General features: G+C 58.2%; 1 protein-coding gene across 4 annotated transcripts; it reads left to right on the plus strand.

The window, feature by feature from the left end:
- LOC120688299 (probable RNA helicase SDE3) lies at nt 1–25989 on the plus strand. Of its 4 annotated transcripts, none has more exons than XM_039970555.1 (6): nt 1–232; nt 555–608; nt 2175–2972; nt 3047–3208; nt 23691–25142; nt 25231–25989. In XM_039970555.1, exons 3-6 carry the CDS (start codon nt 2190–2192, stop codon nt 25708–25710), a joined length of 2877 nt encoding a protein of 958 aa, XP_039826489.1. In that variant the 5' UTR covers nt 1–232; nt 555–608; nt 2175–2189; the 3' UTR covers nt 25711–25989. The 4 variants fall into 4 exon arrangements, with proteins under 4 accessions (XP_039826489.1, XP_039826487.1, XP_039826490.1 ...); XM_039970553.1 differs by having other exon boundaries at nt 2182–2972; XM_039970556.1 differs by lacking the exon at nt 555–608 and having other exon boundaries at nt 22–232; nt 2182–2972; nt 25231–25964.

A 25989-nucleotide genomic window follows, 5' to 3' on the forward strand; every position in this document is an offset into this window, starting at 1 on the left:
GCGAGAGGTCGATTCAACCACTGGAGAGTGATAGGCACCAGGCGACAGCGGCGCACGGAACAGGCGCATCGGAGGGCCATCCAGCAGTGCTCCTCCCCTAAAACTCCAAAGCTTCTCCCTCCCAACGCCAACCTCGTGGGGGCGGTGATAATCCATCTGCGGTTCCTGCCTCTCGTATCGTCTCGCCGGCGCCCGGTTCTTGGCCCCCTCTGGTGCTTCCCTTCGGAGACAGGTGATACTTCATTCCCCTCTTGATTAGTGCCGCATTGCAATTTGTTTTTGTTCCGAATTTGGAGGGGACTACTGTGGAAGCCTGGAAGGCATAGAGATTCGTTGAATTCTTTTTGAAGAACTGTAGAAATTTCGATGCGATCCTGTTACCTTTTGTTATTCCGATCATTGTAAACTATTTTTAATGCTACGGTAGGGGGGCACGCAGGAGAAGGGAGGGAGAGGGATAAAGTTAGGGTTTGGCCAAGGCACCCAAGCCCTTGATTGATAAGTGTGTTAAGCCTTGCGAGTCTGTGAAAATTCTTGCCTTTTTTCATCAACAGGGGCAATCGGTTGGACTAATGGGGGGATATGTAGAATGATTACTTTATGCCCTGGTATGTCTAATTGCTTAGTTGCTTCATCATTTAAGTTGTGTGCAAAGAAGGGAGTTGGAGTAATGTAGTGGGCTAGTGGCCAATTTCATGTTCAGTAATGGAGCAATGGATTAATGGGCATATATAGAATGTTTACTTTAGCTTTGATGTGTCTAATTGCTTGTTGTCTCATCATTTAAGTGGTGTGCAAAGAAGGAAATTGAAGCAATATAGTAGCAAATTGCCTATGAATAGTTGGTGTGAGAGGGATTTTTTATTTATTATTTTGGGGATCCAGAAACTTTTCTTTTTATGTTTGGGATGCAGAAACTTAAAGTGGGCTCAACAAAACAGCAACCCTTAAAATGCATTGATCTGTGAACCGGCTTACTGGCCGGTGGCTGGGTGATGGCCACACAATGCGAGTCATGTCTGCTTCCCATAGTTACTTATAATAGTTAAGTAGAGTCTAAGCCCTTCCCAACCTGTGAAGGATCTTGCCTTTCTGTTTTTCTTTCTTTTGGGGAATCAGTAACGGACTATTTGGGATATGTAGAGGGACTGCTTTAACACAGGCTGATACGTCCAAATGCAACTGTTTCATCATTTAAGTTGTGCACAAAAAAGGGAATTGTAGTAATGCACTGGCAAATTGCCTCTATGTAGTTTATGTGAAGGGAAATTTTCTATCTAGGGATGCAGGAACTTAAGGGAGCACAACAAAACAAAAAAGGGCGTACCCAGTGCCGTAGGCTTCCCGCACTGTGCGGGGTCTGGGGAAGGGTTGTCTTTAAGCCCCAAGCCTTACCCACACAAATGTGCAGAGGCTGGGGCTCGAACCCGGGACCTTCCGGTTACAGACGATAGGCTCTACCGCTGCACCAGGCCCGCCCTTCTTAAAACAGCAATTCTTAAAATACATAGATCTGGGAACCTGTCAGTGGCTTGGTGATAGCCACAGGTTTGAGTATTACCATGTCTCCTTCACATAGTTTTTTTCCCCAAAAGGACATCAAGATCTTTGATGCCAGATTTATTAGCAGTGAGAAAATAAAAGGAGAGAGAGAATACAAATGACTCCCGAGTCGACCAAACTGAACCAAACAAACGACTATACCCTGGCTTCAACATGAGGTGCACCATAACTACAGGAAAACATCTCCACACATGGAGAGAAAGCTAACACACCAGTATTGGGGTTGAAAATGGAAAGGCTACCACAGAAAGAAAACGACAAAAAATGTCAGTGCAAAAATATTGCTAGATGTCTTCCTTAATTAGATAGGCCACATCCCGTGGTTGCTTTGATACTTGTTGGAAGGCTTGTCCGTTCCACTCTTTTCAGACGTTCCACCAAAAGTAAAACATGAAACCGTCAAACGCTTTTCTTCTTCCCATAATTAGTCATAGTGATTAAATTGTATTTGGTCTTTGGTTGCAATATCAGTTTGTATGCTTGTACGCCTACTGTACATGGGAAAAGGTCCTTTACATGTCTTATGTCTATAATGTTTTTTTCCCCTCATTTCAAACTCCACTCTGAATGTTAACTTTTGGTCGATGGAACTTGTTGTAAAACTTGTTTAGCGCTCAGGATTCAAGATGGAGACCTATCAAAGGAATTATTCAGATGATGAATTTTCAGTGGCTGGTGAGAAGCCAGAAGTAGAATTCATGGATTACCAAAATGATGACACTATTCAGGATTATGCATCTGAAGATGGACCTGTGGTTGTGACAGTTCCTTTCCCTTTTGAGCATGGCAAACCAAAATCAGTCCTTGTTGGAGAAACATCAGCTGACACCATCAGCATTGAGAATACCTCTCCAGAACCTGTAAATTTGTGGAGTGTCAGAATATTCTCTTCAAATCCGGAAGATAGCTATGTGTTATCAATGATGAGACCACCACTAAACGATGCTGATGAGGAGGCAAAGCAGGCTTTTCTTGGTTTGACCTCTGTGGAAGACCGTACACTTATGCCTGGGCAAACCCTTACAATTTGGCTTTCTTGTATGCCAAAAGATATTGGTTTGCATACATCAATTGTGCATGTTGATATCGGTGAGGAGAAGATTGAGCGTGTGGCTTTTCTATTGGCAGATGACAATATCTCTAAGGCCTTATTTTCAGATAAACCTTATTCCAGGAGACGCAGTGAAAATAAGAAATTTGAGCCTGCTCCAATTGTGCCAGGTTGCCGTCCAACTCGGCAACACACTCAAGGATTCAAATATAAGCTTCCTCAGTTTGCAATACCTGCAGACATCCGAGAGCTCATTGAAAGTAAACAGAGACCTGATGTCCTATCCGAAGAGTTGAGCATGATAAACTATGCGCAATTTTTCAGCACTCTTTTAGTCATGGAAGAACTTAATTTAGAGGTATTCCAACACTTGTAGTAGTATACAATTTTAAACTTTGTCCTGGTTTGCTAACTTCAGGTTTCCATTTGCAGGAGGAGATGAGAGCATATGACATGGAGGGTGTCTCCATGAGAAGGAGGGGTATGAACTTTTTGTCTCTTGAGGTCCCTGGTTTGGCAGAAAGAAGGCCATCACTAGTCCAAGGAGACTTTATAGTTGCTAGATATGCTAGGAATGATGCTCGGCCTTACCAAGTTAGTCCCCTTTCTTTGGCAATTGAATATTTTTTTTAGCATTCTTATATATTTTCATAGCTCTCAATGCGTAATTGTCGGTGTCCTGACCCGGCGGTCCGGACCCAACCAGTGATGATGCTGCGTGTTCCTCGTCCCAGATGTTGATGCAAGAGGCAATACAGTAACGCACTGGTTTATCCTGGTTCCGGCCGTAGGGCCGTACGTCCAGCAAAGGGGTGTGCGAGAGCACTGTACTGTCTTGCACCGGGGGTGCCTGTAGTAGGCGGTACAAGCGAGGCGAGAGAGGGATGGAAGCTCCCAAGTCTCTGCTAGAGGAGGAGTTGATTGAGGCGAGTGCCAATATCGGAGCTCGGAAGAGCGTATGTGCTCTGTGAGTAGTGCTGGGCGTTGTGTTCTACCGAATGGGCCGACCAACCCCCTAAGATAAAGCCCGCGTCCTCCTTTTATAGACACAAGGACGGACAGTGTACATGCACAGGGGCTCGCGGAAGTCGTCGTTTTCTCCCCGAATCGCGGGGGTGCAGTGGTCGAGCATTGTGGGAAGTACACTGTGGGGTATGGCGTCGGACGTGGAAGTCGTCCTGGGCATCGTCCTTGGTCTTGCGGAGATCGCGCCGGCGTCCTGGCGGCTCCAGCAGGTGGCGTGCTCGTTGCTGTAGGGGGTACCGTCCTCCAGGCGTGGTGTGGCGGCATTCCGAGGGTCCTACAGGCCAGGGTCTTGTCCTGGTCAAGGCTGGAGCTGCTTTCGAGGGTCGTGCCCATGCCGCTCGAGGGCTCCGCGGAAGGGAAAGTACGAATGAGGTATGGGGAGTTGGCAGTATAGTAGCTGGAGCAGTGCCGAGCATGTATTGCACTGCGTCGCAGGTTCCCACAGTGTCGTCACAGCGTCCGGGATGGCGGAGCAGTGACCAGAGTTGGCGGACGAGACTCCGGTCACAGCCACTGTGGGGAATGGCGGCCTGGCGCCGTCAGACCCGGGCGCTGTGGAGGAGTGGTTGACATTTAATGCCTCCATACGGCGGGCGGGTGAGCGGAAGGGCCGTTTGTCTTTTCCGTCGAGGGGTGGCCTCGAACGAGGCGGAGATGATTCGCCTCTCCGAGGGTAGGCTCGCTACCCTCGAGCGAGGCGGAGACGATCCGCCTCCCCGAGGGTGGGCTCGCTACCCTCGGGCGAGGCGGAGGCGCAGGGCGTGGTCGAGGGCTTTGGCGGGGAGCCCTCGAGCGAGGCGGAGATCACCCCGCGGGTCCGAGGGGGTGCGGATGGGCCACACTGCGTACGTGGGCCGCGTGTTGGGCTTCTTTAAGTCCTTTCCTTTCTTCCAGATTAGAAGGAGGCTGTAGGCCTTCGTGGGCCCGGTTGCCGAACACGTGTTTGCGTTTTTAGGGCGATTTTAGTCCCCTGATTAGGGTGCCCCTAATCACGGTACCCGACAGTTGCCCCCGAGCCTTTGGTCGAGTCAGGGGATTCGGCCAAAGGGTATTTCGGCAATTTTACCCTTTGATGGGATCGATCGGCGCTGCGCTCCCGCCAGGCGCATCCGGGTGCTGGCCAGTCGGACGCGACAACTCGTCGGTCGGGGCAGTGTGCCTGCGGAAAAAGTACTCCTAGGCGCGCGCCCCTTCTTGTCTTGTTTTGGGGACGAGACGCGTCAGCGCGCTGAGCAGGCCAGGGCCATGATGGCGCCTGCTGCTCTGCAGCCGGTGCTATTGTTGCGCTGTCCCGCGTTCAGGGTCTCAGCCCTGCTTTCCCTGGTTGCCTTGCGGCGTGCCGTTCGAGGGCAGTCGGCCAGCGCCGATGCTGCGCTGCTCAGCGTCCTGGGGCTCGGGTTTGCGTTGTTTGGTCACGTCTTGGCACGGTAACCGAGGGCATCTTTCACTCGTGGGGTGCCGCACCGTCACGGGCGGTTCAAGCCTTCCCCCTGCGACAGGCTTAAGGCTTGGTACCCGACGCAACTATAAAATAGGGGTCGTGGGACTACCTTTCCTCTCCAACTTCCCTGCTCTTACTTCTAGCATCGTCTAAGTCAGTAATGTTTCCCTTTGCCTTTCACGGTCGTCCCCCGGATGGGGTGGCCTGGCTTCTTTTGGCTTTGATGCTAGAAGAATGCTTGCGAGCGGCGGGGGAAAGCTGGAGAGGGCGTGCTCACCATCTCTCAGCTTCAGTGGAATTAGCAGAAGAACATTGGGCCTGTGGGGCCCTGCCTCTGCGATGTCCCTCAGCCTGAAGGGGCGTTGAGACGCTTGACCATGGCGTCGGCGCCAGGTTTGGTGGCCGTTCTTCGCATCGTCCCTCTTGGCGACAATGTCGCTCTCGGGGAGATGGTGCAGAGGTTGCTGTCCGCCAGCTTGACCTCCGCAAGGTCTTCGGTGGAGGAGACGCTAGAAGAAAGCTTGCGAGGAGGGCATCCCGCCGGACCCGTGCGGTCTGGGGGCTGCTCCTCGCAATCCAGAGCAGCCTGGTCGTCATGTCGGCCAAGGACTCGGTGCTCTTCATCGCCGCTCGCTCCTCCCCAAGACAGAAAATTGCCACGCAGGTGGCAATGTGTTTGTACTTTTCGACGGCTTCGAGCCGGTAACCTTTTGTAATCTTTGTTTGTAAAGAGCAATGAAGTCTTCTTCTCCTTCGCGGAGAGGATGACGGAGGGTGTAAAGGTGTACATCAGCCCCGTAGAGGCTTAACCCTTCGAGGGTGTGGCTCGAGTACTGACCGCGGCGGCCTTAGTTTGCCCGGCGAGCGCGCAACGGTGCTCCGGGGAGCATTGTTGGAGGAGTTTGATCCAGAGTCGGGGTTTGTCGCTGGAGAAGCAGTGAGGTGGCCACTCCAAGTTGCCTATGCAGATCATAGTTGCCTCGAGTACCATGGTGTCGCCGCTGGGCATGTCGACGTCGTGCTGCTGAGGACGTTCGAGCAAGCCTGCAGAGGATTTTGGTCCCTCCGTGGGGGCGCGCCAGCGCACCCGTGGGTGTAGCCCCCGAGGCCTTGGAGGAGTGTTTGCACTCGTCCAAGGGCTATATACGTCGCCCTGCTTGGTTGCTTTACTGGGGTGGCCGTCCAGCGTCTTTTTCAGCCGGCATCAGCATTCCTTTCAGCCGGCCTCGGCGTTTTTCGTGCTGGCGCAGCGACTCAGAGTCCTGCTGAACCATCTGGCAGGCGCACGTTAAGAGTGGGGGTTTTGGTTAAACACGTGGAACTTCACAATCGACGGTTGTCGATCCATTCGAGGGTGCGGCCTGTGCCGCGGTGTGCGAGGAGCCCCCGAGCCCCGGCCTGCGTGAAGGCGTTCAGGGGATCCTCGACTTTTATTACGACCCTCGTCGCCCTTCCGCAGGGAGGAGGGGTGAAGCGCACCATGCTACCCATGCCCGGGCCGCGAGTTTTGGCTGCTTCAGTGAGCTGTTATCGGGTGGTTCAAGTGGACGTCCGTGCCCCGTTCGATAAGGGTCGACTCGTGGTCCGTGGACACGTCACATAAAGCGCTCGCAAAGGTTCGCTAGGCGGGGCTCGGACTCGTTCGATAGGGTCCGAGAGCTCGATGCTTTCCCTCGATGGGATCCCCCTGCTAGGCACCCTCGACTGGCCTTGAACACTGCGTAGGATGTCTCGAACTTCGCGTTCGAGGGTAGTTTGTACGGCACATCCATGCAGTCCCTGACTCTGGTGATCTGGGGCGCCTGTCGAACCCTCGACGGGCCAGGCTTCGAACCCTTGATCAGTAAGGCCTCGGAATAAGGTTCCTTCGAGTGTGAAGAGCCCCCGAAGGGAATATTCCGTCACGGTTTTCAGACGACGCGGAGTCGTAGGTCGTGCGTGCGGGTATTCCGCTGGTCGTGGGCGACGTGGCCCGGTACGTGTGGTGCAGTGCGGGTGCGCCTTTTTAGGCGGCTGCCTCGGGTAGGCGAAGAGGCGTGGGCGGCTGATTCGGGCTGTGGCGGCAAATCCGCCCGTCTTGATGGATAAAAACAGGGAAGGGGGGATTGTTTGGGCTCACCTGGCCACTTTGGCTTCATCTCCCCAGCCTTCTCCGCCTCCCCTGCATCCTGAGCCCAGAGCCGAGAGCGAGAGGAGGAAGAAGGAGGGAGCGAGAGCGCACCTTAGCCACCATAGAGCTTGCCTTCCCGCATCCCTCAGCGGTTCGAAGCGATGTCGGATGTTCAGGAGCCGTTGTCGTGGGGGAAGTCCACCGCCACCACGGCGGTTTGGGAGCAGCTGGTCGCCGATAGGCTGCTGCCGATGAACATCAACTCGGAGCGGCCGGCGTGGATTCCCTCCCGGCCGGAGGAGACCGAACCGAATCCCCCCGAGGGCTACGTCGTGAGCCTCGTGCGACTCCACGAGCGGGGATTCGGCGTCCCCGTCGGCACATTCATGCGGGCACTTTGCGAGTACTACGGGGTGGAGCTGCACAACTTCGGCCCCAACTCCATCTCGCAGGCGGCGGTCTTCGTCGCTGTCTGCGAGGGGTATCTGGGGATCGAGGCGCACTGGGATCTATGGATCCATTTGTTCCGCGGCGAGCTCTTCATCGAGAACGTGCGGTGCTAGCCGAAGAGGTTCGCCCGCATCGGCGGTCTGATGCTCCACTTGCGCCCAACACGGAGGAATTTGTACATCCCCAACAGGATGACGACGAACAACGCCGGGTGGACCCGAGGGTGGTTTTACCTGCGCAACTTCGGCAACCGGCTCCTGGCGTTCACCAACAAGGTGCTCCGGGAGAGGCCGGAGAAGTGGGACTGGGGGGTATCGCCCCCACCGCATCAGGCCAGGCTCGAGGTGCTCACCAACGTGTTGCGGCATCTGGCGAGGAGGGGGTTGACAGCGGCGGCCGTCATCGCGAACTTTCACCGGCAGAGGGTGATTCCTCTCACGGAGAGGAGCCTGCCGATTTTCGACCTCACCCCCGAGGCCTCGAGCGCGGGCTCGAGAACGTCGTACGTGCTGCTCTCCCACGACGTCGCTGCCCGGAGGGCGAAGAACGCAGTGGCGGAGTTCCCCGACAACCCGAACGATCTCTGGGAGATCAAGATGCGCCCCGAGATGGGGTACCTTTCTGTGGTAAGTTCCAGTTTCAATTCGTTGCCGATTTGTGCTACTCCTCTCCCCACTCCCTGATTCTGACTTGGTTGCGTTTCGCAGGGGTTGAGCCGGAGGGGCTACACCTCGAGGCCTTCGGTCCCGGAGGAACGCGAAGTCAACCGCCTGCACGCAGGGCGGTGAAGAAGCAGAAGGACGCGGCGGAGGCGGCCGCCGCCAGGATGAGGAAGAGGAAGAGGAAGAGGAAGAGGAAGAGGAAGGAAAAGCACGATAAGGCGTGCAAAATTGCACACGCGGAGGGAAAGCCGCGGCCCGCCACGCCCGAGTCCACCGAGGAGGAGGAGGGCTCCTCGGATGCCGAGATCAATTTCTCGGACGAAGACGAGCCGGCGACTGGCGCGGGTTCCCCGCCGATCTATCGAGGGGTTGGCGACGAGGATGTGCCCGTGACGCTGGGTGAGGCGAGGCTCATGTCAGGGTCGTTGGTGGATCCGCCCCTCGTAGGGGCGGGGCGGAGGTCGCCCACGCCAGCGGCGGGGTGGAGGTCGCCCACGCCGGCAGCGGGCGGGAGATCGTCTACGCCCGTGACAGGACATAGGTCGTCTCCACAGGCGACGGGTAGGAGGACACCCGCGCCCGCGGTGTCGACGGGTGGCGACGGGTTCGCGGCGAGTGCGGAGACGCCTGCGCAGACGACCTCGAGGCTCCAGGCCGATCCGAGGACGACTCCCTCGGGTCAGTCGTCAAGAGGCGTCAGTGTGCCGCGGGCCCGAAGGAGCGGCTCGGGCAAGCGCAGCATGAGCGTCCGGTCAGGGTAAGTGATTTTGATTTTATTCTTCGCGTTCGTTTAATCGACCCCCCAATCCTGCTGACTTCAGCGCTTCTTCCCCGATTACCAGCTCCGGTGCCATCGCCAGGGATGCAGCCCTAGCTTGCGCCGACCAAGGCCCTCAAGACCGGGGGGCGCGCCACGCCGCACACGGCAGCGCAGCCCCTGCTCGAGGGGCCCAGAAGGCCCAACAGGCTAGAGCGCTGGAGAGCAGGGGCGACGCCGGCTAGGGCGGCGCTGTAATGGCCGCTCAGGCTGACGCCGAGGGGGAGGTCGACCAGGGTGGCGCAAATGACGCCACCCGGCCGGACGTCGAAGTCGAGGCCGGTCGGGGCGACGCGGATAGCGCCGCCCGGCCGGTCGCAAGAGAAGGAGCTGGTGGGGACGCCTCGGAGTGCCCCGCCAGCCAAATAGAGGTGGGGACCCTCATCCTCGAGCCCCCGAGGGCTGGGGTCGAGGGCGTCACGGAGGAGTCGGCGCCAAGGGCGCGGGCAGCGGAGGAAACCTGCGTCCCGGAGCCTGCGGGGGCCCGGGACGACGGTGTTGTTGCAGCGGTGACGGCGCCGGAGAACGTGGTGCCGGTGGTGCAGCTGCTAGAGAGCAGCGAGGAGTTCGGGGACTTGAGGGACATCGACCCTGCTGCTGCGGCCAGCGCCGCCGACCGGATTGCCGAGTTCACATCGGCCTCCGAGGAGGTACTCAACGCGGGGACGTCCGAGGAAGGCTTGGCTTTGCCGAGGGTAAAGCCAGGCGTACCTCAGTGTTCGGGCGCCTCCGAGCCCCCCAGGGTCCGGAAAGTTCCCAAAAAATAAACAAGTAAAGCATACTCCTTTATTGTTTCGGGAAATCGTAAATGCGAGGACAAACGATGTACAAATAGCTTGGAACTCTAAGGATAGAAACGACGTAGCTACTGTATGTTCCAAGCATTGGTGAGGATTTCGTCGTTTTCGTTCGCTAGGTTGTACGTGCCGGGCTTGAGCACCTCGGCGATGATGTATGGGCCTTCCCACGGTGGTGAGAGCTTGTGGCGGCCCCTGTTGTCCTGTCGAAGCCTTAGGACCAAGTCCCCTTTGTTGAGGTCTCGGCGCCGAACTCTCTGCGCTTGATATCTTCGCAGGGACTGCTGATAACGCGCAGAGTGTAAGAGCGCCACGTCTCGAGTCTCGTTCACTTGATCCAGCGAGTCCTCGCGGACTTGCTGATTCTGCTGCTCTTGATAGGTCTTGAGCCTCGGTGACCCGTACTCCAGGTCCGTGGGGAGCATGGCCTCGGCGCCATAGACGAGGAAGAACGGGGTAAAGCCCGTGGCTCTGCTTGGGGTCGTTCTCAGGCTCCAAATAACCGAGGGTAGCTCTGTGTGCCACCTCCGGCCAAACTTGTTCAGCTTGTTGAAGATTCTTGGCTTCAGTCCTTGGAGGATCATGCCATTGGCACGCTCCACTTGCCCATTCGTCTGTGGGTGCGCCACAGCCGACCAGTCCACGCGTATGTGGTAGCTGTCGCAGAATGCAAAGAATTTCTTGCCTGTGAACTGGGTGCCGTTGTCGGTGATGATCGAGTTCGGGACCCCGAACCTGAAGACAATGTCAGTAAAGAACAGAACAGCTTGCTCGGATCTAATCTTGCCGATGGGTCCATTCTCGATCCACTTGGAGAATTTGTCGATTGCCATCAACAAGTCGGTGTAGCCCCCGGGCGCCTTCTGCAGCGGGTCAACGAGATCCAATCCCCACACGGCAAACGACCACGTGATGGGGATTGTCTGCAGAGCGTGGGCCGGGAGGTGCGTCTTCCGAGCGTAGAACTGGCAACCCTCGCAGGTCCGCACGACGTCGGTGGCGTCGGCGACCGCGGTGGGCCAGTAGAAGCTTTGTCGAAACGCGTTACCCACGAGGGTGCCCGACGCGGCGTGGGGACTGCAGATGCCAGCGTGGATGTCACGGATCAGCTCCTTGCCCTCGAGGATGGGGATGCATCGCTGCAAAACGCCTGAGGGACTGCGTTTGTACAGCTCGTCGTCGATTAGGACAAAGGACTTGGCCCGCCTAGCGAGGCGCCGCGCCTGAGCGCGGTCCGAGGGTAGGATCCCTCGAATCATCCAGTCGAGGTACTGTGTGCGCCAGTCTCGCGAAGTTGGGGCCTCGTCGATCTCCATTGCTTCGGCCTCGTCCATGGAGGAGGTCTCGAAGTCACTGTCCATGGGCTCGACCTCGTCCGCCGAGGGGTTCCCGCCGGGGGGCCCGGCGTTCGAGGGGCCTGGTTCCGCCGGATCCTTGAAGTCGACGGAGGGCTTGGCGACGTCGCGAGCAAAGATGTTCGGGGGGACGGTGGTCCGCCCCGACGCGATCTTGGCTAGTTCATCGGCATCCTTGTTGTACTTGCGCGGGACGTGGTTGAGTTCTAGGCCGTCGAACTTGTCTTCGAGGCGGCGTACTGCATTGCAGTATGCCTCCATCTTCGGGTCGTGACAGCTAGACTCATTCATCACTTGGTCGATGACGAGCTGAGAGTCACCGCGCACGTCGAGGCGCTTGACGCCAAGCTTGATGGCATGCGGAGGCCACTGAAGAGGGACTCGTACTCCGCCATGTTAGACGCAGGGAAATGCAGTCGTATTACGTAGCGCATGTGCTTTCTGAGGGGTGAGATGAAGAGGAGGCCAGCGCCGGTTTTCATCACTGACCCGTCGAAGTACATGGTCCAGCGTTCAGCTTGGATTTGTGGTGGGGGTAGCTGAATGTCCGTCCACTCAGCGACGAAGTCGGCCAAGACTTGGGACTTGATCGCCTTGCGAGGGGCGTAGGTGAGAGTTTCTCCCATCAGCTCTACGGACCACTTGGCAATTCTACCCTCGGCTTCTCTGTTGCGGACTATCTCTCCCAGAGGGAAAGACGAGACCATGGTGACGGGATGGGCCTCGAAGTAGTGGCGCAGCTTGCGCAGAGCCAAAACCACTGCGTATAGCAGCTTCTGGATCTGCGGATAGCGTGTCTTGGTTTCGGACAACACTTCGCTGATGTAGTACACCGGCTGTTGGACAGGCAGAGCATGGCCCTCCTTTTGTCTTTCGACAACGATCACCGCGCTGACCACTTTGGTTGTCGCGGCTACGTACAGATAGAGGGGCTCGCCGTCTATGGGTGGTGTGAGAATGGGGGCGTGAGTGAGCGATGCCTTTAGCCTGTCGAGGGCTTCTTAAGCCTCGGGGGTCCACGTGAAGCGCTCAGTTTTTCTCAGGAGTCGATACAGGGGCAAGCCTTTCTCGCCGAGACGCGAGACGAATCGGCTGAGGGACGTTAGCCATCCCATGACCCTCTGTACCCCTTTAGGTCTCGGATCGGTCCCATCCGAGTGATGGCCGAGACTTTCTCAGGGTTGGGTTCGATGCTCCGCTGGGAGACAATGAAACCCAAGAGCATGCCTCGAGGGACTCCGAACACGCACTTCTCGGGGTTGAGTTTTACCCTTTTGGCCCTTAGGCAATCGAATGCGATCCTGAGATCGGCTACCAGGTCGTCCGCCTTTTTGGATTTTACAACGATGTCGTCGACATATGCATCTATGTTCCGCCCGAAATGGTCCCCGAATACGTGGAGCATACACCGCTAATATTTAGCTCCGGCGTTTCTAAGGCCATAGGGCATCGTGACGTAGCAGTACATGCCGAAAGGTGTGATAAAAGAGGTCGCGAGCTGGTCGGACTCTTTCATCTTGATTTGGTGGTAACCGAAATAAGCATCAAGAAAGTATAAAAGTTCACATCCCGCAGTTAAATCTACGATTTGATCAATACGTGGCAAAGGAAATGGAACCTTCGGATATGCTTTATTTAAACTAGTGTAGTCTACGCACATCCTCCAATTTCCATTCTTTTTCTTCACTAATACAGGATTAGCTAGCCACTCGGGATGGAATACCTCCTTGATGAATCCGGCCGCTAGAAGTTTCTGCAGCTCCTCGCCGATCGCCCGGCGCTTGAGCTCGTCGAAGCGTCGCAGGCGCTGTTTCACCGGCTTGGAGTTGGGTCGGATATCAAGGGAGTGCTCGGCGACCTCCCTCGGTATGCCAGGCATGCCCGAGGGGCTCCACGCAAAGATGTCTGCGTTGGCGCGGAGAAAGTCGACGAGCACCACTTCCTATTTGCTGTTGAGGGTGGCGCTGACCTGCAACGCCATGTCGTCGGGCTGATTCGGGTCGAGGGGCACCTTCTTGATACCCTCGGCGGGTTCGAAGCTGCCCGCGTGTCGGTGCGTGGAGTCCAAGGCCTCGCATGCCATCTTGTCGAGGGTGGCTGCGAGGGTCTCGTCCTTCGCTTGAGCCTCCGCGTGCTCGACACACTCGACGTCACACTCGTAGGCGTGCTCGAACGAGGAGCCGACTGTGATGACACCCCTCGGGCCCGACATCTTCAGCTTGAGATAGGTGTAGTTGGGGATGGCCATGAATTTGGCGTAGCAGGGACAACCAAGGATGGCGTGGTAGGCTCCCCGAAACCCCACCACCTCGAAGGTGAGCACTTCCTTGCAGAAGTTGGCTACCGTGCCGAAACAGACGGGTAGGTCGATCTGGCCGAGGGGTTGGACTCGCTTCCCCGGCGCAACGCCATGGAATGGCGACTTGCTGGGGCGGAGCATGTTCAATCCGATCCTCATGAGCTCCAAGGTGTGGGCGTACATGATATTGAAGCTGCTGCCTCCGTCCATGAGCACATTGGAGAAGTGGGTGTTGCCGATGATGGGGTCGACAACAAGCGGGTACCGTCCCGGGTGTGGGACGTAGTCGGGGTGGTCCTCGCGGCCGTAGGAAATGGTGTCCTCCGACCAGTCGAGGTAGGATGACGTGGCCTTGGTGACGGAGAAGACTTCCCGGCGCTCTCGCTTGCGCTGCCGAGAGGTCATGTTTGTCGTCGGTCCTCCAAAGATGAAGAAGGCGTTCTCCACCGGGGGGAACTCGTCGTCTCCACCTTTGTCGCCAGCATCCTTCTTCTTGTCCTCGTCGCGATGCGCGGCGCGATTGTAGTATTTCCGGAGCATCTCGCACTGCTCTAGGGTGTGGTTGACCGAGCCCTTGTGGTAAGGGCACGGCTTCTTGAGCATGTCGTCGAACAGGCCGCCACCGCCTCGAGGGGGGCCTCGAGGTCCTTTGCGGTCCGGGGCAGCTACGAAGGCCTCGTCGGAGTCTTCCGCCTGCCCCGGTCCACGCTGGTTTGGTGGGGCCGGTTTCATCCCCTTCTTCCCCGCTTTTGTTTCTTGGCGGGGGCATTGGTCTTGGCGTTGTTGCTCTCTGCGGGTGCATCTTCCTTGCGCTTGTTCGGCTTGTCGTCGAAAATGGCGCCGACGGCCTCCTCGCCGGCGGCGTAGTTGGTGGCAGCGTCGAACAACTCGTTGGTGTTGGCGGGATGGCTTCGCGCAAGCTCGTGCACCAGGTTCCTGCACGTCGTGCCCTCGAGGAAGGCGTTGATGACCTCGACGTGGGCGACGCTAGGGAGCTCGGTGCATTGCTTGGAGAAGCGCCGCACATAGTCGCGCAGAGACTCATTGGGCTTCTGCCGGCACCATTTGAGGTCCTAGGAGTTCCTAGGGCGCACGTACGTGCCCTGGAAGTTGCCCACCAAGATCTGGACTAAGTCGGCCCAGTTGTAGATCTGGTCCGCGGGCAAGTGCTCGAGCCACGTTCGTGTGGCGTCAGCAAGGTGAAGGGGAAGGTTGCGGATGATCGCCGCGTCGTACGTCGCACTGCCCAGCTGGCATGCTAGGCGGTAGTCGTTGAGTCTGACTGCGGGATCGGTCTCGTTCGAGTACTTGACGAGGGTGGTGGACTGTCGAAAGCGTGAGGGAAAAGGAGCGGTACGAATCTCCCGGCTGAACACACGGGTGCCCGGAGGCTCCGGTGACTCGCCCCTGTCATGTTCGGGGTCGAAACGTCCACCCCGTCGAGGGGTGTACTTCCTGACATTGATGATGTTGCGAGCATCGCCGTCGCCGGCATGTCCGCGCGTGTCGTGGAGTCGCTCCCTTGCGGGAGTCTTTCCGATGCGGTCGTGCACCGAGGGTGCCTTCGCACCGTGCACTGCGGCTGCCTTTCCCTTTCCTCCTTGTGGTGTGCACCGAAACCTCGTGGTCCTGCCGTGCAGTCCCACCGGGATGCTTCGGGAATATCAAGCGCATGCGAGACGCAGAGCTCTCGGCCTGCTATATAGCAGCTTGCTCGATGAGCGCCTGTGCCTCGCGGCGCAGGTTGCGACCCGAAGTCGTCGACGGCTTGGGCATTGCTTGGAGTAGGTAGGCCGCAGCGACGAGTTTTTCGCCGGCCGTTTTCAGTTTCGGAGGTTTGTCGACGTTGTCATCAGCTAGGATCCGCTCCCGGGCAACGCGTGCTGCCGCCTGGACATGTGCGCCACGCGTGGTACGCTGCTGCTCGAGTGCGGTGCGCAGCTCCTGTGTCTGCCGACGCTGCTCGTCGAGCTTGGCTTGAAGCTCCTTGAGCTGCGCCAGCTGTGCCTGCCGCGCCGCCGAGCTTGTCGAAGAAGGGGTCGCGGCCAGCACCACTGGTTGGTTTGCCTGCGCGTCTGCCCCGCCGTTCCCGTTGTTGCCCGGAGCATTGTCGTTTTGCCCATCCGCGAGCTCGGCCTGTTAGAAGCTCAATTCTAACTCTCATTGAGCTGAGAGGATGACAATGAACTTGGGGCAATTTTCTGGTTTTCTCATATTCACAAACTCAAAGCCATGCCAACCCAAGGGGCTGGGGATACATACTTATAGCCAGCCAAGGCAGGCAGCCAAAGCTTGCTGCAGCAAAAGATGCTAAGATGCTAGTCAAAAGAACTAAAGCTAGATGCTGTCCTAGCAAACTGACTGTCCTAGCAAGATGCTGTCCTAGCAAACTGAAATATGCTAAAGGAATATATGCCCTGGTCCTTGCAAGGACTCTATGCCTTATCCAGCACAAAGACTTATCCATCATTCTCCCCCTAAGTCTTATGCGTCGTCTTGTGGGAGGATTGGACCATCCCGGTCCTGGAGCAGAGCTCAAGGAACTTGATCCTCCCAAGGGGCTTGGTGAGCAGGTCTGCAAGCTGGTCCTTGGTGTTGATGTAGCTTGCCTTGATGCTCCCGTCCTCCAAGCAGCCTCGGATGAAGTGGTACCTCACCCGGATGTGCTTGCTCCGTTCATGGAAAACGGGGTTCTTCGCCAAGGTCAGGGCGGACTTGCTGTCCACCCTGAGCTCCACCGCTCCAATGTCTCTGCCGAGTAGATCACCCAGCAGTCGAGCGAGCCAGAGCGCCTGAGTCGACGCAGTGGAGGCCGCTATGTACTCGGCCTCGCAGCTGGACAAGGCCACCACCTGCTGCTTGACCGACTGCCAGCTAACGAGGCACTCGCCAAGGAAGAAGAGGATCCCGCTCGTACTCTTGCTGGTGTCGATGTCGCCGGCGTGGTCGCTGTCGCTGTACCCGACGAAGTGTGCCGCCCCAGGGCACCTCGGGTAGTGGAGACCGTGGTCGAGAGTCCCCGCAACATAGCGGATGATCCTCTTCACGGCCTGCTGGTGCTCCGTCGTCGGTCGCTGCATGAACCGACTGACGTAGCCGACGGAGAACGCCAAGTCCGGCCGTGTGTGGGCGAGGTAGCGGAGGCTCCCCACAAGACGCCGGTACTGAGTAGCGTCCACCTCCTCCGCCGTGCTGTCACGGCTCAGCTTCAGCCTCTCCTCCATCGGAGTGAGGGCTGGGTTGCAGTCGGTGAGCCCAGCGAGCTCGACGACGCGCTTGGCGTAGGCGGTCTGTCGAAGTGTGATCCCGGAGTCGTCCTGGTGCACCTCGATCCCCAGGTAGAAGGAGAGAGGCCCCAAGTCGCTTATCTGGAAGGCGGCCTTCATCCCCTCCTTGAACACTGCCACCTCCACATCCTTGGTGCCGGTGATCACCAAGTCGTCGACGTAGACACCCACCAGCAGGGCATTGCCTCCTTTGCCCCGCCGGTAGATGGCCGCCTCGTGCGGGCTTTGCTCGAAGCCCATCCCCTTGAGCGTGGAGTCCAGCTTGGCGTTCCACGCCCTCGGGGCCTGCCGCAAGCCATAGAGGGCCTTGCGCAGACGTAGCACCTTACCCTCCTTGCCGGGGATCGCAAACCCCGGCGGCTGGTGCACGTAGACCTCCTCCTTCAAGTCGCCGTTGAGAAACGCCGACTTGACGTCCATGTGATGGACACGCCAGCCCTCCTGGGCAGCTAGCGCAAGGAGGAGTCGCACGGACTCCATCCGTGCCACGGGAGCGAAGGCATCGTCGAAGTCGACTCCCTCCTGCTGCACGAAACCTCGTGCCACCAGGCGAGCCTTGTGCTTGACGACGGTGCCGGCCTCATCCCTCTTCAGCTTGAACACCCACTTAAGGGTGATCGCGCGGTGACCGCGAGGGAGATCAGCAAGCTCCCAAGTGCGGTTCTTCTCAACCGCGTCCATCTCCGACTGCATCGCGGCACGCCAGGCCGCGTGTCCCTCGGCCTCTGCGAAAGACCGAGGTTCGCCATCGTCGCACGCGAGGTGCAACTGCGCCTCCAGGTCGTGAGGCACCAGTCCCGGCACCGGCTGGTCACCGAGAAGGTCCTCCATCGTACGGTACCGCAACGGCTCGCCGTCATGGTACGCGTCGACGCGCTCCTCGTCGTGAGAGAGCGGAGTAGCGAACTCCACCGGACTGTGCTCAGCACGAGCAGGTGTCGAAGTAGACGGGCCCGGAGGAGTAGCTATCGGTACTGGAGTGCGCGGCGTCGCCGGTTGTAGTGGTGCAGCCGAGGAACTCGGCGCAGCCGGAGTCGTAGCGGAAGGGCGTGGTGCCGCCGGTGTGGCGGGCGCCGGAGTCGGTGGAGGCTCGGGGACCGGGGTAGGCACGCTCGGCGAAGAAGAGCTGCCTACTCCCCCAGCTCCCTCGAAGTGGACGTACTCGACGGTGAAGTCGTCGTATGTCGGAGCCGAGCCGTCGCCTACCGCCTTGTCCCACGCCCATCCTCGCCCTTCGTCGAACACAACGTCGCGCGCCGTGCGCACACGCTGTGTCTCCGGGTCGAGAATGCGGTAGGCCTTCGAACCCGCAATGCGGTAGGCCTTCGAACCCGCCGCGTAGCCGATGAACACTCCCGGAGTGCTCCTGTCGTCGAGCTTGCCGATGTGGCCAAGCTCCTTGGCGAACGCGAGGCAGCCGAAGACCCGCAGGTGGGAGACCGCCGGCTTGCGCCCATGCCAAGCCTCATACGGCGTCATGCCGTCGAGTGCCTTGGTGGGCGAGCGGTTGAGGATGTAGACGGCTGTCACCACCGCCTCTCCCCAGAAGACAGCCGGCATCCCCCTCTGCTTGAGGAGGGCCCGGGCCATCCCCACAACCGTCTGGTTGCGCCGCTCGACGACGCCGTTCTGCTGCGGGCTGTACGGCGCGGAGTAGTGGCGCTGGATGCCCTCATCCACGCAGTACGCCGCGAACTCGGCCGCCGTGAACTCGCCGCCGTTGTCGGTGCGCAGCACACGCAACTTGCGGCCGCTCTCCGCCTCCGCAGCAGCCTGAGCACGCCTGATGGCGTCCGCAGCCTCTCCCTTGCTGCCGAGGATCATCACCCACATGAAGCGGGAGAGGTCGTCGACGAGCAGCAAGAAGTAGCGCCGTCCTCCTGGTGTGACCGGTGTCACCGGGCCACACAAGTCCCCGTGTACGAGCTCGAGCCGCTCCTTGGCTCAAAAGCTCGCCTGCTGGGGGAAGGAGTGCCGCCTCTGCTTCGTCAGCACGCAGACGTCGCAGAGCTGCTCCACGTGGTCGAGGCACGGGAGGCCTCGCACCATCTCCTTGGCGCCGAGCCGCTTCAGGGCCTCAAAGTGGAGGTGCCCAAAGCGCTCGTGCCACTGCCATGCCTCGTCGTCCTTGCGAGCTGCAAGACAAAGAGGCTGGGCCACCCCGACATGGAGGATGTAGAGGCGGTTCTTCCCTCGAACCACCCTGGCGAGAAGCTGGCGACGGTGGTCCCAGATGCGGAGGACCCCGCTGTCGATCACCACACGGGAGCCGCTCTCATCGAGCTGCCCAAGGCTGATGATGGAGTTCCGCAGCGCCGGGATGTAGTAGACTCCGGTGAGCATCCGGTGCTCTCCGGACTTGGCGGTGAAGATCACGGAGCCCACGCCCTTGATCTCCACGGCGGAGGAGTCCCCGAACCTGACGGAGCCACCTACGTCGACGTCCAGGTCGGAGAAGAACTCCCGCCGCCCGGTCATGTGGTGCGTGGCGCCGGAGTCGAGGTACCAGCCATCGACCCTGTCGTCGTCGGAGCCGTTGCCGAGGAGAACTCGGGCACGCGGCTCGTCGAGGTGGAGTAGAGCGGTGACAGGCGGTGCCGTCGGGTGCGGCTCCATGTCCCCGTGGAGTAGGAACAGAGCCGGCTCGTCATCCGGCTGGGCCTCCGCGACGTGGGCTTGGCCCCCACGCCTCCGCTGCGGGCAGTCCCTGGCCCAGTGGCCGGGCCTGCCACAGTTGTGGCAGGCGTCGTCTCGTGCCGCCTTGGGCCTGTCAGCGGCGCCGCCCTGAGCATCTCCGCGGGCGCCACCCTCGGCGCGCCCTCGTGCCCCGGCTTGGGCACCTCCGCGCCCCTTTCGCGGCTTGCCGCGCTTGCGGCCACCTGTCGAGGAAGAGGGCTCCCCCTCCTCCTGTCACCGCGCCGAGCCTCCCACTGCTCCTGAGTGAGGTGGAGCTTCCCACCGATGGAGATGCCTCCCGAGGGAGGCTGTGGCTCGTCGCTGTCGACGACCTTGAGGCGACCTATCGCCTCCTCGATCGTCATGGTGGAGAGGTCCAGCAGAGACTCGATCGAGCGAGCGGTCTGTCTGTACCTCTCGGGGACGCAGCGGAAGAGCTTCTCGACGGCTCTCTCCTCGTCGTAGGTGTCGTCGCCGAACTGCACCACCTTCTGCAGCAGAGTGTTGAGACGGAGGGCGAAGTCATCAACATCCTCACCTGGCTTGAAGGCCAGGTTCTCCCACTCCTTGCGAAGTGCCTGGAGAGTGGTCTTGCGGGCGCGGTCGCTGCCGATACGTGCCGCAGCGATGGAGTCCCATGCCTACTTGGCAGTTCGCTTCTTGGAAAGCGTGAACTGCATCTCGGACGGGGCTGCTGCGATGAGAGCATCTAGCGCCCGTCGATCCTCATCGTAGCCGACGTCGCCGTACCGGACTGCCTCCCACATGTGCCGCACCTGGAGCTTCACCTCCATGACTGCGGCCCACTCGACGTAGTTGGTCTTGGTGAGGGTGGGCCACCCACCGCCGGGACCGACGTCCCTGACCACCGCCTGGAGGCCGTGGTAGCCGGGGGCGCCGCCGCGCGCACCCCAACCAGGAGCGCCGCCACCGCCCTGCGCGCCGCCGCCAGGGGCGCGGCCTCCTCCGCCGGGTGCGCGGCCCATTGGACCGTCGCCGGGCGCACCGCCAGGCGCGCCGCCGTCCAGGCAGCCGCCGGGCGCACGGGCCCCTGGACCGTCGCCGGGCGCGCCGCCGTCCAGGCCACCGCCGGGCGCGCGGGCCCCTGGACCGCCGCCGGGCGCGCCGCCGTCCAGGCCATCGCTGCCGGGGTGGGCTGCTGCCCACCGCGTGGTCCGCTCCCGCGCGCTCTCCCTCTCCAACTCCTCAAGGTCCTCGTCGGCGGTGGCGTCGCCGGCGATGGAGCCGCTGAGGCTGCCGCGCAAGGTCTCAACCTCGACCTCCGCCGCACGCGCCGCATCCTCCGCCTCCTCTGCTTCCACCTCCGCCCTGGCCGCTGCCAGCTCCGCTGCAGCTAGCCTGGCCGCCCTCGCCGCTGCTGCAGCGGCTTGAGCCGTCGCTCGCCTGCGCTCCTCTGCCGCGGCGAGCTCGGCGTCTCGCTGGCGCCGTGCGCTCGAGGCGACCGAGCGCTGAGACGGTGCGTCGGACATGGCGCGCCTCCAAGGGCTGTTGCGTGGAGAGGGGGAAGGGAACGGGGAAGAAGCGGCTGGTGCAGCAGCTGCTGCTGCTGCAGTTGCTGGAGCAGCTGCTGCTGCAGTTGCTGGAGCAGCTGCTGCTGCTGCTGGTGGTGGTGGTTGGGCTGCTACAGAGGCTTGGGAAGGGGAGGAGCAAGAGATATCCAACCTACAGGAAAGTACGGCTCTGATACCAGATGTTAGAAGCTCAATTCTAACTCTCATTGAGCTGAGAGGATGACAATGAACTTGGGGCAATTTTCTGGTTTTCTCATATTCACAAACTCAAAGCCATGCCAACCCAAGGGGCTGGGGATACATACTTATAGGCAGCCAAGGCAGGCAGCCAAAGCTTGCTGCAGCAAAAGATGCTAAGATGCTAGTCAAAAGAACTAAAGCTAGATGCTGTCCTAGCAAACTGACTGTCCTAGCAAGATGCTGTCCTAGCAAACTGAAATATACTAAAGGAATATATGCCCTGGTCCTTGCAAGGACTCTATGCCTTATCCAGCACAAAGACTTATCCATCACGGCCATGAAGGACTCCCGAGTGGGATCGTAATCCCCCTCGCTGGAGTCCTCGGAGCAGGTGAGTCAGTAAGCCGCCGCGAGCTGGAACGAGCGGAAAGCGTCGGGGTTGCGGACCCCGGAGTAGTCCTCGGCCTCCTCGGCCGTGAAGTTGTCCATGAAGAAGCTGGAGCTCGCCGTCTCGGGGTAGGAGTCGTCAGGAGATGATGCGATGAGGTTGCGGATCGACAGGAGGTGATGACCCGGCAGATTCTCGTACTCGGCGAAATTGGTGCTAGACGAAGAGGCGTAGGTGGCAGCGTTGCGCATCCCGAAGGGAAAGGGCGACGGCGCAGTCGCGCCCCCCTGGGAGGCACTGGGGCTGCAGTTCGATGATGGTGCCGGCATGGATGACGCCGAGGCACGTGATGACGAAGCGGTGGCCCCGTCGGCCGCGACGCTGAGCTGCGACATGGCAACCTCAACCCACGTGGGGGAGCTGAGGCGTGCCGCCCGGCGCCGCTCCATGCGCGCTTGTCGCAAGTGCTGGCCTGAGCGCCTGTTGCGTCGGGCTGGTGAAGTCGGAGTGTCAGGGTTGCGTCTGGGCGAGAGGAGCTCCATGAGGTAACCGTTGCCGGTTGCTCTGAACTCAAGACTTCCGAACCAAATCGCGTATCCCGCTAGGAGAGGATCCGAGGCGCCTATGGGGAATGGGTTGGATCTGCTCGCCATCTCTGGAGATCAAATGGGAACAAAAGAGAAATGTCACGCAGGACCCCTACCTGGCGCACCAACTGTCGGTGTCCTGATTCGGCGGTTCGGACCCAACCAGTGATGATGCTGCGTGTTCCTCGTTCCAGATGTTGATGCAAGAGGCAACACAGTAACGCACGGGTTTATCGTGGTTCCGGCCGTGGGGCCGTACGTCCAGCAAAGGGGTGTGCGAGAGCACTGTACTGTCTTGCACCGGGAGTGCCTGTAGTAGGGGGTACAAACGAGGCGAGAGAGGGAGGGAAGCTCACAAGTCTCTGCTAGAGGAGGAGTTGATTGAGGCGAGTGCCAATATCGGGGCTCGGAAGAGTGTATGTGCTCTGTGAGTAGTGCTGGGCGTTGTGTTCTACCGAATGGGCCGACCAACCCCCTAAGATAAAGCCCGCCTCCTCTTTTTATAGACACAAGGACGGACGGTGTACATGCACAGTGGCTCGCGGAAGTCGTCGTCTTCTCTCCGAATCGCGGGGGTGCAGTGGTCGAGCACTGTGGGAAGTACACTGTGGGGTATGGCACCGGGCGTGACAGTCGTCCTGGGCTTCGTCCTTGGTCTTGCGGAGATCGCGCCGGCGTCCTGGCGGCTCCAGCGGGCGGCGTGGTCGTTGCTGTAGGGGGTACCGTCCTCCAGGCGTGGTGTGGCGGCGTTCCGAGGATCCTACAAGCCAGGGTCTTGTCCTGGTCAAGGCCGGAGCTGCTTTCGAGGGTCGTGCCCATGCCGTTCGAGGGCTCCGCGGAAGGGAAAGTACAAAGGAAGTATGGGGAGTTGGCAGTATAGTAGCTGGAGCAGTGCCGAGCACGTCTTGCACTGCGTCGCAGGTTCCCACAGTGTCGTCACAGCGTCCGGGATGGCGGAGCAGTGACCGGAGTTGGCGGACGAGACTCCGGTCACCACCACTGTGCGGAATGGCGGCCTGGCGCCGTCAGACCCGGGCGCGGTGAAGGAGTTGTTGGCATTTAATGCCTCCGTATGGCGGGCGGGTGAGCGGAAGGGCCGTTTGTCTTTTCCGTCGAGGGGTGGCCTCGAGCGAGGCGGAGATGATTCGCCCCTCCGAGGGTAGGCTCGCTACCCTCGAGCGAGGCGGAGGCGCGGGGCGCGGTCGTGGGCTTTGGCGGGGAGCCCTCGAGCGAGGCGGAGATCACCCCGCGGGTCTTAGGGGGGTGCGGATGGGCCGCACTGCGTACGTGGGCCGCGTGTTGGGCTTATTTGAGTCATTTCCTTTCTTTTAGATTGGAAGGAGGTTATAGGCCTTCGTGGGCCCGGTTGCCGAACACGTGTTTGCGTTTTTAGGGCGATTTTAGTCCCCTGATTAGGGTGCCCCTAATCATGGTACCTGACAATAATGATATGTTATTTTGTTCTGCAGGGTTTCATTCACAAGGTTGAAGCTGATGAGATATTCTTAAAATTTGACAACCAGTTCCATTTTAATCACCGTGACAAGAACCGGTACCATGTTAGCTTCACATATAATAGAATGAATATGAGAAGGCTATACAAATCGATTCATGAAGCAGAACTATTGGGACCTGGCATTTTATTTCCTTGCCAGTCAACTTATAGAGCTGTGAAAAAGTGTACATTTAAGCCTCTGAATCCACATGTGAATACCGAGCAAGCTAAAGCTGTTGCTATGATACTTGGCTGCAGAGGTGTTCCACCATATGTGATATATGGACCTCCTGGAACTGGCAAGACCATGACAATTATAGAGGCAATTTTGCAGCTTTATACAGCCAAGAAGACGGCAAAAATTCTCATTTGTGCTGCTTCCAATGCTGCAGCTGACCATGTACTGGAAAAACTACTACTTGCTAGCTATCTGATCCGGCCAAGTGATATCTTTAGGCTAAATGCTCCGAGCCGTCAATATGAGGATGTAAATGCTGATTTTATCCGGTTTTGCTTCTTTGAAGATCGGGTATTCAAGTGCCCTCCATCACAAGCATTGATGCGGTACAAGATAGTTATATCGACCTACATGAGTTCATCTCTGCTGCAGGCTGAGGGCATTCGCCGAGGGCATTTCACACACATTTTCTTGGATGAGGCTGGTCAAGCCTCTGAACCAGAGACGATGGTTCCTTTGTCGGGGTTGTGTGGAAGAGACACTGTGGTTGTGCTAGCAGGGGACCCTAAGCAATTAGGTCCGGTGGTTTTTTGTAAGCAAGCGGACAAGGAGGGTCTGGGGATATCATATCTGCAAAGGCTGTTTTTTGACTTCGATCAGTACCGAACAGGGAATCCAAACTATGTGACAAAGCTTGTGAAGAATTATCGGTGCCATCCTGCAATCTTAGAGCTACCATCAGAGCTTTTCTATGGCGGTGAACTGATCGCCTGTAAAGAAGATGATGTACCATCTGTCTACAATTGCATTGGCCTTCCTAACAAGTCCTTCCCTGTTCTTTTTGTTGGAATCCAAGGATGCGATGAGAGGGAAGGCACCAATCCATCATGGTTCAATAGAATTGAAGTCAGCAAAGTAGTAAGTATCATCATAAACTTGACAAAGGGTGGTGCTGTTAGTGAAGTTGATATAGGAGTAATCACTCCATACCGTCAGCAAGTTGCTAAGATAAAGAAAGCCCTGGAGGCATTTGAAATGTCCGACTTGAAAGTTGGAAGTGTTGAACAATTCCAGGGCCAAGAGAGGGAAGTAATAATCATCTCTACAGTCAGGTCAACTGTAAAGCACAACGAGTTTGACAAATTCTTTAATCTGGGATTCTTGAGCAACTATCAAAGGTTTAATGTTGCAATCACTCGTGCGAAATCGTTGCTCATAATTGTTGGAAACCCTCACATTGTCACCAAGGTAGTGCTGCTGCATCATTTTATCCTCCTGCAGTCCCATATCATCCACTGTTTTTGTATTATTTTCCTAACCAACAACTGTAATGTAGGATCGGCATTGGGACAGGCTCCTGCGATACTGCGCTGATAATGGCTCTTACCAAGGATGCCCACTTCCACCACCTGAGTCTCATTCTTATTCAGACGAAACCAAGTATAACGAAGACCAAGGTGGACCTGCTGGATGGGGCTACAACCAAGAAGAAGCTACCGATTACAACTACAACCAAGAACCATCTGACTTGAGTCCCAGATGTGGCAGTGGTGCTCAAACTGCTGCTACCAACAATGGATCAAAATGGTCTGAGGAGTTGCCTGAGGATGAGAACCTAGCATCCAACAACGCCGAAGTAGATCCTGAGGAGAGGCCGAAGCAGCACGTCGAGGAACAGTTTGAGCAGGGAGATGTGCAGCCCAACGAGTGCTGCACCAGCGACAACCAGGTCCATGATGCGTGCCCGGAGAAGTTCACCTTCCCTCCTGGTTGGTGCGACGTTTCAGGCATCCCAGCATCTGGCTGGGACGACTGATCAGACCTGCAATCGCCCACCCTAGGGCCATTTGCAGAATAACGGAGGCTGGTGACCCTGTGAAACTAGCTCCCAGGCAGGTATCCCTTTAGCCTTCAGTCGACTCACCGCTGGACAATTGTTGTAGTGAATGGTGAGTGAACTGCATATGCATCTATGTGATTAGGCCGTCGTCTACCTGGTTTTGTCAACATGAGAGGACCCTGTGTCCTCCTGTTCGACTTGTCTTGCTGCGTGCAATATGGTTTGGTTAATTTGCTGGTGTCATTCGGTGCGCTA

Source organism: Panicum virgatum, chromosome 9N (genome assembly GCF_016808335.1).
Source record: "Panicum virgatum strain AP13 chromosome 9N, P.virgatum_v5, whole genome shotgun sequence".
NCBI classification, from domain to species: domain Eukaryota; kingdom Viridiplantae; phylum Streptophyta; class Magnoliopsida; order Poales; family Poaceae; genus Panicum; species Panicum virgatum.